The following is a 12956-nucleotide window of genomic DNA, read 5'->3' on the forward strand; positions in this document are numbered from 1 at the left end:
AAGTAGAACTCCTTTTCGAATTGATTAAAGAAGCTTGTCTTTGAGTAATAAGCCATGTTTAACAGCTCCAACCCATTCTTCAAACTGACAAGAAGTGCCATTCGCTGTAAACTAATGAAGTGGAAAAAAAATGGTCTCATTTAACCAAAAAAAAAAACACTCTTGAAACTGAAAAAATACAGCATAATTTGTGTAATTGTGTTCAGACTTAGTGGTATTTCATTGAGATGTAATTATTATATTTTATTATTAATTTTCTCATATTTATGTTGCTGTTTAGAAGAAATGTTTTCTTTGTGTATATCAGTCTCCTGAGAGTCCAAAAGAATGGAGTCATTGTAAATTAATTCCTTTTTCAACATAATAATATTATGAGAAAATTTGGGCAACGTATGTCCAAATTAGAAATCCACATCACTTCTTATTAAATTTAAATTTATTTTTATTATGAATTTTTGTGTAATATATGTAATATTTTCTGCCTATTTATTAAAATAATAACAAATGAAAAACAAAAACTATTGTTAAAGCACATTTTATTGTTCTAAAATTTGAAAATTTTGAGTTTCGAGTATAATGAGAATTTTTGTATTCGGGATAACTTCTGCAGAATTATGGAATGCAACAAAAAAGTTGTAGGAATCGGAATAAATGGAAATTTGAGGGTGCAATATCGGGTGAGTATGGTGGCTGAGATACTATTTCTCACCGCAATTCATTAATTTTTTTCAGTGTTCGTGTTGCACAGTGTGGTCTTGCATTGGAAGTTGTCCAGGTTTCAGAACTTCTACGAGCACTCCACCAAACACACAGAAGCGCCTTTTCAACACAATCGATATGGGAGGCTTGGTCTTTTTTGTAGGAACTAATAAATATTAAAAATTCTAATGTGCTGTGCCCTTCTTCTGCACAAATGCGATCTCATATTCCAAAGTCGTTGGTAACATGTAATTTTAAGACAACAAATTAAACAGTCCATCATTATGTATGATATGTAATCTACAAAGAGAAGTCACTTAACCATGAACTGACATATGCGTCGGAATGGTAAAATAAACCGTAAAGTGTTTCGGTTGTATACCGATTGGAAAGTCTTTGATCCTACTGAATTTTGAAACTTCATGTATTACAGAGACAGTAGAAGATCCCACTACGAAGCAAATTTTCTTGAGATTTTTACTGTCTCTGTCGTGCATGGTATCAAATTCAATAGGATCAAACGGTTTTCGATTGGTATGCTCCAATAATACAATACAGAAAATGATAAGTTAAAGATTGAAGATGAGTTGGGTAATCAATCAGCATCAATTACGGCGTGTTACATTCGTTGCTGCTTTATTTCCAAAACTTTATAAACTAGATTGTATCCAAAACCCTCACAAACCATTTGATTTTTATCTATTAGAGAATGAGTAATGTATACTATTATCCTCTATACATTTTATGTAGTTGAAATAAACAGAAGAAATGCGTAACCGCCTTTAATGGTGGTAAATTCATTAAAAGTTTTGTATTCTAAAGATGCAGTTGAATCTTAATATTAATTAACCAATTTATTCATAGTAAAATAAAATATTTGATAACTCGAGGGTTTGATAAATCAAGCTCTTTTCGTGATATGTTTCGACTTATTGAAGTTTGAGTGTACATTTAAGAAATAAGTGAATTTGACAAATAATATGAAGACTTATGAAATTTACATATTATTTGTAATCTACAACATTTTACCAAACTCTCTGTTGTGGAAGACTAATAAAAGTTCCTTATAGAAGATTATTTTGTCGATATTAAGAACATTATATTTGTTGGTAAGATATTTTAGTTTGTCACTTTATGTATGAAAATAGTTAAAAATAAACATAACTAAAACCAAAGACAAGAAAATGATTCAAAATACAATAGCTTCACAACTCACATATACCTAGAATTAAAAAATTCAATAATATTTTAATTGTTTTATTTATAAAAATACAGTGAATGTCATTTGAAGAGAATGTAACAGTGTATTGCAAATATTGTAGATTATGTATATAGTAGTACTAATATTATTTTATACTCTAATCTAAACACTAATATTTTGTATAATATTCTTTTTGTTTTATAATTTCAATACATCCATCAAAGCTTCTTGAATCACTGGAAGAGATAAAAAATAATTGACTTATTTTGTAGTAAACTTTTAGTAACTTCTAAATGCTTCTCTCTGTTTTAGTAGTGATGAATGATAATTTTTCTTACAGCGTATGATAAAGTTTGACTAAGACTTGATTATTAAATAATTATAATAACAAGGTTTTTTTAAAGAATAAGATTATTGACAAGTTGCAAAGAGAAAGGACTCAATAATAACAGAAAAATAAGAAACATGACATACGTGGACATTCAATTCAAGTATTAATTGAAGTTATAATACTTATATAGGGTTTTCAAAAATAAGACAAAACGTTTAAGGGAGACCTAAATGTCCTAAATTTTATAATACATGTTCACGTTTTCACAAAATTATGCCCCCTTTACTCTTCATTATGGTGTTAATGCCGGAATTGAGATAAATATTTTTAAAAAGAACACTGTTTTTTCACATCATCTGAAACAAATTGGTTCTGTTAATAACATATATTATTTCTTTACGTTATTATATTTATTTCAATAATTATATATACTATCATGTGAATATATGAACAAAATATATTTTAAGAATTAGTGCAATTTTAATCCCTCGTCCAAATATAAAATTTACAGATATATATTTATGATATAAATTTTAAATAGAATTAAGAAAAGGTTTCTTGTCAATCTGTTTACAGTTCCAATAAATACCGCGAGATGGCCCAAAAGTTGGCTTTATTTTAAATACTTCTATTATTCTATTTCTATATTTATTATTTATATTCTATATTCTATTATTCTACAAACTTGTTTGCTTAATTTTTTTAATCTCTCTTGCAGGTTTGTATATTTATTATTTCTTGTGACGTTTCAATGTTTTGTACACATAACCTAAATTGTTTATTTACATCACATAACACGGAATAAAGTTGTGCTTCGTTGGTTAAATATATCACGGAACAAGTGAGTTTTAAGAAATATTTCTGATTATAATGTTAGAAGGGTGGTATTGCCGGTCTTTGGCAAATGAGGCAATGGCAGCAGAGGAAGAGGAGCGTGCTCAAGAAGAGTCAAAATTTAAGAAAGAATACAAATATTTAAAACGGAAGTTTCAGAATCTTGTATATGTAAGTATTCACAAGCGGTATGTCATTGTTATTTGACCAATGGTAACTTTTAGGAAAATGAAGCTTTTCAACAAGCTTTACGAGCTGCTCAGAAGAGGTTGTTGACTGTTACCCGAGATAGGACATTCCTATTAGATAGACTACAAATGCATGAGAAGATTGAGAATAGTACATCTGAATCTGAGGATACTGAATCTTCAGATGATGGGGAACAAATTAGAGTAGAAATGCCTAGAAGGTTAGCACTTAAGTCATTCTAGATGGAGAATGTAAAGAAATATGTTTTAGGAGAAAATTGGAATCTGTATCTCAAAATAATGTACAACATCCAAGTACTGGTAAAGTCTTGCAGCCAGTAAAGAAAAAACGTCCGCTGCCACCACCAAAACAACCAAAATCCATCCAGCAAACTATGGTAATGTTATCCTTTAAATTTTATATGGATTGCTGTGTAAATTAATAATTAATGTCCAGTGGTTATCACTGTTGCTTAAGTTAAAAATTAAATAGTTTTGCAATTTTCTATATTGTTAGTAATCTATCTTTATCTACAATATGATTAATAATATATGAGGGAATATCTCACAATATTAGTCATAAATAAAAAAGAGTTATTTTAACAACCCTCATTTAAATACATTTAATAGATTGTGTTTAAATTCTGATCTATTAAATAAACTTAATTTAACATAGGTTTCTTAAAGAAAACTTGTCTTTCCTTATTTTCAAATAGAATATTGCTTACAACAATTTTTCCATATTTCAATCATAAGAACAGCAATATATATAACTGAAATGATTTGCAAGAGAAGCTTACCAGTTTTTTTAGCTTAGTAGTATTTTGAAATAATCTTACAGTAATTATATAATAATAATCATTATAAGATAATGGAAAGGATTATGTTGTATTTACATTTGTTAATTTTTATTCAATATTATTTTAGTTGTCGAGTAACAGTAATAACATATTATCTGATGGTCATATGACGCCTGAGGAAGTTGAACGACATTTGCAGTCACAAAGTTTTATGGAGTTACTTCCTGAACGTGCACCTCCAACAGTACCAACAGAAATGTTCAGTAATGAACCATCTTTAGACAGGTTAGTTATATCTATAAATAAGAATATTTATATAATATAAATTTATGTTTTTGTTTTATTTTAGTGAATCTAATGACATAGGTGAACTTGAGACTTCACCGAGCAACATTGGCGAAGAATTAAGTATAGATATGATGCAAGAATAACTCTTGAATGTTATGTAATTGTGTATTTTTTAAATTGTAAACTTGACGTAATATAGAATTAATTTGTAATTGTATTTAACCTGCATTTTATTAATTAAGTATATTGCAATCTTAATGTAGTATTATACAAATAAGGTAAGTGTTTGATAATTTTGAATCTGTACAATTTAGATATAAATATTCAAGTTTATTACTTGATAATCATTTCTGAAGTTTTCTTACAGTAGTGAAAAATGTATGGAATATTTGATCCCTTGGGATTTTTCATATCTGTTGTAATGTTGATAAACATATTCGTTAGTTTGCTTTTATCGTGGTTTAGGTCTTTATCTGATATGTTAAAGTATGGAATAGTATCTTACTTCCTGTTAGTTGTGTTTAAATTCTAAACATTTTCAAAGTAGTAATGCGTAAACACGTTTACTTTTCACTTCAATTTAAGAAAAGCGTAGTCGAACTTTGTCAAAAAGTGGCCGAACGCAACGTGTCATGGCAAAAATATATCGAAAACTTGAAAACCATTCCCAAGACAGACAAAATTATAATAAGGCTCTTCCTCAACGATCCTCACAAAACATTAGGACATCACGGAGGAAATTTTTAGACAATTTTGTCTTCTTACTGATGCTGAATTATCTGCTATCAATGAAAAATAGAGTCTCGTCTGGCATTTGCAACATCTCACTTGTCATAGACTCAGGATAAATTAAGTACTGTTCTTTGGAGTGATGAGGGTAAATTTAATTTTAAATATCAAATTCCTTCGGTTAAATGTGGTGGTGGAAGCATTATGGTTTGGGATGCTTTTCTCTTAAAATGGATTGTTTTCAATACAGGAGCAGTGGCAACAAATTCCTGTGGACACATTACAGAAACTGGTAGATTCGTAGATGATGATAACCACTGTTAGATGTCAAAGTTTACGCCCCCAAATATTGAAACATTTTCCAAACCAAATTGACTTTTTATTAAAAAAAAAAATAATAATAAAAACCAGTGATTATAATAATCATTGTGATTAGGGAAAACGTTTGTAACAAGTAAATAAATATTCCATACCTTTTTCCATCACTGTATTTATGTTCTTCATCGTAAAATTTTTAGTGAAAATTCCTGGAAATGTATTTACAGTGATATTAACATCATTAAATTAAACACGGTTATAATTTTGGCGGATCAGATCCATTCGCCACTAATTAAGTCATATTTGAAGGTTTCAGTCTACTAAGAATCCTTCTATTTTTTTATACAGCAAGAATTGTTGAACAACCGCTGATCTGTTGATGATGAACTTACTAACAATATAAACGTTTCAAAATTCAATATTCGATAGCTTCTGATGATGAAGTTCCTTTAAAGTTACTCCATATATGTTATATTATAGAGCAAAAGCATTTATTGTTGATAGATTAAGTAGCTTACTGTGAAAACAATATAAAATACATCTTGTAGACTGATGTAAGACGTATGAGGCTTTTTTAGGTAATTCATTAGGAATAAAAATTTATCATAAAACATAGTGTTTTAGGACCAGTGGCGATAGTAATTAACATATGCATTATGAATTGATCAATAAATCAATTAATAATGAAGTAATAATCTCAATGAAATACTGACAAACAATATTTCAACATTTTAAGTAATACTAGAACTTAAAATAAAGAAGAAAAAGAGAGAATTGTAAAGCATTAAAAATAGTACTCCATTTTCTATAATAAACATGATAATCTTCAAGTAAAATTATTAAACACAAAATCAAAATCAGAAATGACGTTCCTGTCCCAGTAATCGCAACGTTGCTAAAAGTATGAACATTGGTACAAATTTATAGACCAAAATACATTTATAATCCAAAGGATTTAAAAATAGTGTTTCTATGTTGTGAATCATAACTATAAATGAGGTAGCACATGCTAAATCAGCCACTTCTGAACGAACCCCTTTGGTTTTTGTTAAAATTTTTATGAAAAATAATACCCTAGCAAAAGCGTATGTAATATAATTCTTACAATTTTTTAACCAGCCTGAAAAATGGATTGTAAGATCCTGTTAATTTTATCTAAATATGGTAATATCGCATATAAAATGACGCAAAGTCTTAATGAACGTAGGTCCGTAAATAACCGATTTCAGATATACCGAGGGCTATTATTTCTGAAACGAGGGTGGAATGAAAAGTTTCCGACCTAACCATTTTTTCTTAATTTTTTTTTTCTTTCTCGGCGTTTTTCTCTGCAAAATAATTGTTCATAAAGGTAATTGTCTTCTCATTTGACCAAAATCTCTGTCCTCCGAGCGCACTTTTTAGAAGAAGGAACAAAAAGAAGTCGTTTGGGCCTAGATCTGGTGTGTAAGGCGGATGGTGAAACAGGATTTTCTTTTTCTGCAAATGTGGTAATTTTTCCGCAATTTCTGCCTTCAGTTTGTCAAGTAATCATGCGTAGTATGCTCCTGTAATGGTTTTTTTCCTTTTTGAAGATAATCAATTAAGATCCATGACTATCCCAAAAAACAGTCGCCATCACTTTCCCAGTCGAAAAAACAGTTTTTGTTTTTTTTTTTTGGAGCCGGTTCCCCGTTTGCAGTCCTTTGATTTAACTGTTTCATATACAGTAATTAATCGGTGCCAAAACCCGGATTTATTCCGCCTAAATTGCCCTGTAAACAACCGATTTCATATATACTTTTCTTTTACAAAACAAATTAATGAACATAGGTCTGCAAATGTTTTGATCAGAGGATCAAAGTAATTTTTTGATTTTATCTTGTTTTTATTCTCAAAAATTTAACCTCACCTATCCCAGAAATCGGCGTATTTTAATAGTAGAACCTGTTTTTTTCTTAATTTATTTTGTGTGTATAAGATACGATATTATAAAATGTTTATTACTAATTACAAAAGAAAATCACGGAGTGTAAACTATATATGAAAGTAAAGAATCAATATTCCTGACACAGTTTATATACTTTAACTAATCTTCAATAAAATTATTATACCACAACATTTCGTTAAAGTTCCTGTCACTTCTGCTTTTTGTATTATGTGATATTATTTCAATTTTAAACATTACTTACTGTCATGTTAAAATTACTGCTATTATTTACATAATCTTTTGTCTAATTCAATTTGTATTTGGAAAGTGAAAAACTTTTCTTTTTATTAAAATTTGCATAGTCCGTTTATTGAGAGAACGGTTACGTCATGATAACCTAGATGAGCAGAAATATGTATCCTCGTATGTTTGACGGATTTTTACTTTTAAAGAAGAACGTTTCTATCTTTATCAAACTTATTATACAAGCTTAATTCGAACATTTCTTCATTATCCAAATTATATATATATATATATATATATATATATATATATATATAGACTTAGTCTATGTAAAAAATATTGACATCCAGTGAGGCCCATTTGAAAGCGGGACACCCTCATAAAATTTGAATTTTTTGACCTAACTTTTTTTCAATTATAATGCATGAAAATATTAACTTATAGATAAAACGTTTTTAGCCTAAAACCGAAACATATAAAGTATTTTTTTACCACGAAACCTTCTGAAATGGGTATGCACTAAATACAAGATATGCCGAAGTCAGTCTTAGTCAAACATAGCTTTCGAACAAATTCACTCAGTATTTGGACAATAATAAAACCATTAGCAATTATCAGAAATATGCTTATAATTAATTTCTCCCCTAATAGACGTTTAACAATAGACAAAGTCACAAAATTTTCAAAAGGTGTTGAAAATTTTTAGTTACAAAACTCGAAATAAACCATAATATTATATTCGTTCCACCAAAATTATAAAATTGAAATAAGTAAAGCACATTATCGGTGTATACGATAATGTGCTTAACTTAACCCAACTCTAGATTGTAAAACTTAACAAAAGTATGGTTTAACAATTTGTACGACCTCCTCGATTCGTGACAACATCTCTATATCGTTTAGGTGTGCTGAATTAGATTATCGATGTCATGTTGGGGAATCTCATTGCAATCATTGTGAAGTGTTAAAAAAAGAGTAAAACATGCACCACAAGTGCTTGATGAAGTTCCGGTCTGGTATATGTGCTGGCCACGGTAACACATCATTATTGTTGTTTTTGAAACATTCCATTGCAATCCTTTAAGTGTGAGGTCGAGCTAAGCTTGATTCATGCCACCTTCCAAAGGACCTATCGCTCTTATAATTTCATGTCAAGATAAATATCTTTGCCCCCTATTAAAGTAGCACTATACTGACTTGCGCAAATAAAATTAAACTATGGCTTTTTGTAGGGAAAATTAGAAAAAAATATATTATCAACGAAGGAATGTTTGATTCAATTTTAAAGGAAGTAAACATAAGTATAATATTTACAGTCGATTTTAAACTGCCTAAAATAATGATAATGTAGTCGTATTATTATATACGTAACAAGTAACTGACCCTTGACCACATTTTCTAAATTATTAAGCTAAATACTAGACATTGAGGTAATGACCAAGATAAAAATTTAATCATACATTTTTATACACGCTGTATGCGTTGGTTATTTGTGAATAGAAACGTTAAAATGAAAACTGCACACTTCTCAGATAAGATCTGATTTTGGCAACTGGACTTTATATAAGCCCAATGAGTTTTAAATGATGCAGATCCTTACCAGCCTGACCTTTAGTTAGTTAGTGACGATTTTGTTTAAACTTGAATTTTGTGAGTGAGTGAAACAACGGAATCAAAGGTTAGTAATACTAAAAATAAAACAATTCAGAAATATCTTCAATAATTTAAGTGGTGTAAAGTCACTCGCTTAGCTGAAGAAACGAGTTCTTTAAAAAGACTTCCTATAGAAAATCTAAGAAGTACCAACCCAATGTTATAAAAGAGAAACATTATTGGGCTCAAAGATAAGTGGCGGATCAGGGGGGTAAGCCAATACGAACGGAGGGACAACAGCCGATCATAGACGTTTGGAATCGCCGAAAGATTCATTTGTATTAATTAATTTCATGCTTCCTGCTTAGTTATTGCTTTTGTCAAAATTCAGAAAGTTACTTTTACAGCAGTTATATTAGTTATAATTATTATATTACAGTTTTAGTTTAGATGAGTGTTGAAGTGATATTATATTATATTATTATAATATTTATATTTTATTATATTTATATATAATGTATATTTTTTTAATTTGTTTGTTTTTATCATGAATATATAATAAAATTTATTATGTATATATATATATATATATATATATATATATATATATATATATATATATATATATATATATATATATATATATATATATATATATATTATAGGCTCAAGAATCTTTGGAATCTCGAGATCACCGTCTAGAAAACGATGGTATTCAACACGCTATCGGACGAAGTCTCTAATACAGCTAGTTTAACATAAATTTTAAATAAAAAGTGAGAGAGGGACAAAAAGATATCTGTAATCTATAAGAAATGGCAACACTCCGTTCAAAATTGCAATATGGCTGCATCCCGAGATCCTTAGGTTTTCAAAGAAAATTACCAACCCAATGTTATAAACGAGAAACATAACTGGGCACGATTTGGGGATGTAGCTGTGTTACCATTTTGAATACAGTGTTGCCGTTTCTTACAGATTATAGATATCTTTTGGTCCATCTGTCACTTCATATAGGACGGGAAACTTTATATTTAAAATTTATATCAAATGTGTATAGGTTAGATTTTTTTAATGGTATATAAAAACAAAATTAAACATTTCGTATAAACTTTATTACATATTAATGGTAAAAACAATAATCATAAAAATATACATACTATATACATATGTAAGTGGTTTATATAAACAATGCAATATAATATCAATACAATAAATAATTATCATTGTAAAATGAATTATATAAATGTGTCAATACTATACTACAGTAGACTATTTAGAATTACCCAGGTTACACCACGTGGAGGCAGTCTACATTGTAACCCGAACATGAACTATACTAAGCACCTTTTTGAATATAATAAATGAATAAAAAGGAGATCAAATTACTATTTTAGTCTAATGGACGGAAATGTATTGTTAATATAATTCATGAGAGTATTTTAATTCTTTCCCAGAATAAAATAAAAAAATATTGCACAATGCTAAAATAAAAAACATTCAAAAATAAACAAATTAAAAACAATTCAACAACAAATTAAAAAATATTCAACAATAAACAAAATGACACCTATAACTAACATGCAATCATGAATTTGACAAAAGAGAAATTGTTCGGAAATTTTAGAAAAATATTTTTTGAAATTAATTTCTAATGAACTTTTATGCGAATTATCATTTAAAAACATATATAAGTGAATATGAATATTAGAAACAAAATCAACAAGTGAATCGCTGGCTAAATTAATTTATTCAAACTTTGATCATATTCCTTAAAAGATATAAAAATATGTTTTTCAGTTACATTTTCTGAGAAAAGGGTTCCATGGCATGTGTCGCAATTTGGAATTTGAATTTTATTTAATAAATACCCAGCAACATAAGAGGCATCTTGAAGTGAACTAGAATCTTTAATATATTTTTGAACTAAATTCAAATCAGACTCGAAAATGGAAACATCTGGTATAGTCGTCGAAGTGACGGAATTGGAAAAAAATTTTGAAAATGCCCCTAAAGATTTGCCACCATCATATTTTGAATTACTTTTAACAAATGGAGAAACACTTAATTTATTAACAACGACAGTTTTTAATGCTGCGATGAATTGGTGACATGTTGGATTGGTATTGAAAAAACCATGCTGGCGTATTTGACAAAATAAATTTTCTATGAGGTCTTGATTAAGAAACCTGGTATTCAGAGACTCCATAGCCTTCATTTTTCAACTCGTGTCATAGTGAAGCAACAGACGTTAAAATAATTATCCAGCCTTTTAAAAAGTTTATGTCGTGTTTTTCTGGAATAGGCCCTAAATCATCGTCATCTTCAGTTTCCATGACCAAATGTTTCGGAATTTTATTTTCAGATTTACTTTGAATACCCATGCCATTTAAAGAATCGAAGAGAGAGTTCATCATGTGTACAAATTCTGCTGTATTATATGCATCATTAGGTAATTGAGTAGAAGAGACTAAAGAGAGAATACAGGCAGACATTGAAAAAGAAAGTTGATGAGCAGCGTACGAAACCTTTATTTTAGTTTAAGAATTTTTGAAATTGAAATGCTGATCAGTGAGTTTAGGACACATTCGAAAATTAACATTGGATTTATCTAGAAGAAAAGCTTGAATAATGTGTTCAAATTTTGCAAGTTTATTGTCCTCAAATAAGATATTGCTTCGTAAAAGAGCATTTCTCGAATTTTTATAGAGATGTGGAACATCGAAAATAATATAAATACGACGATTATTAACTAGAAAATATGTATCAGAAGAGGAAGAAGTCTGAGAAGATAATGAACTTAAAGCAGATCTATTTGTGCTACCTTGGTCGCAAACTGTAGCCCTTACGTTTAAACCTATACTTTGAAGATTAGAGATAATTTCAGTAATAATTAACTTTAAATTTAATGTGGGAACTGTACCTTTAGAGAAATAATATGCAACAACCTCTTTCCAATTAGATGACAACCCACGAATCATAAAAACTAAAGCATGATCTGCTTTTTTAGAAGTTTTGCCAAGTTGACCATAATCCTTCTTGTTTTTTTTACTTGGAAATGTATGCCAGAACTTAAAGATACTTCATCAAATAATAAACAACAATTTTTATCATTTAATTCACTGGAAATTTTAATTGTTCAAAATATAATTTATTTATACCAGACTCAAATTCAATTTTACTTAGAAGACTTTTCAGAGTAGAAATGGAAGGTAGAGAAAAATGAGTTTGCAAATAACGATATAGTTTACCACTTCGTTTATACATAGAGAGAGCGAAAGTTTTATCGTCAAGAAACCAAATTTTACAATTAGATTTTCGAGAAGAATTTCTCAATTGGGATGCTATAAAATTTCTTGTAACCAGATTTAAATTGGAACAAATTTCTTCTAATTTTTCATTTTTAAAGATATTACGGAGATTGAAAATGTCAGACTTTTGTTTTCGACAACGAGCTTTTAACTTTGAAATTTTAGAAATAGCATTTCGATGCATCTTATACAGCAAAGAATTTTTCTCAGCATTATTTTTACTATTTGTAGTTTTATCACAGTCAGAAGATAAAAATTTACAATATGAATTATCTGTAAGAATATTGGAATTTTGCTTGCTAATAAAATCTTTTAAAATATCGATATTTGTACTTTTATCACAGAGAGAATTTTCAGTCATTTGAGAGATACTAGAATTGGAATGAAAAATAGGAACTGTAGAATCATTAGAAATAGTATCAGAACTTTTTAACAGAACATTGGGATGGATAATACTTTTATTAAGATAATTTGAATTATGAGAATGTGAATGGGAAAAACTAGAACTAGGA

At 28.7% G+C, this 12956-nt stretch overlaps 1 protein-coding gene across 1 annotated transcript; it reads left to right on the top strand.

Moving 5' to 3' along the window:
- Nucleotides 1-2857: 2857 nt before the first annotated feature.
- Nucleotides 2858-4558, top strand: LOC109599786 (uncharacterized). The gene is made up of 5 exons (XM_020015816.2): nucleotides 2858-3236; nucleotides 3290-3474; nucleotides 3525-3651; nucleotides 4181-4338; nucleotides 4403-4558. The coding sequence occupies exons 1-5, from the start codon at nucleotides 3102-3104 to the stop codon at nucleotides 4482-4484; spliced, it is 687 nt and encodes a 228-aa protein (XP_019871375.1). The 5' UTR covers nucleotides 2858-3101; the 3' UTR covers nucleotides 4485-4558.
- Nucleotides 4559-12956: the final 8398 nt, after the last annotated feature.

This window comes from Aethina tumida, chromosome 2 (genome assembly GCF_024364675.1).
Source record: "Aethina tumida isolate Nest 87 chromosome 2, icAetTumi1.1, whole genome shotgun sequence".
Lineage (NCBI taxonomy): Eukaryota > Metazoa > Arthropoda > Insecta > Coleoptera > Nitidulidae > Aethina > Aethina tumida.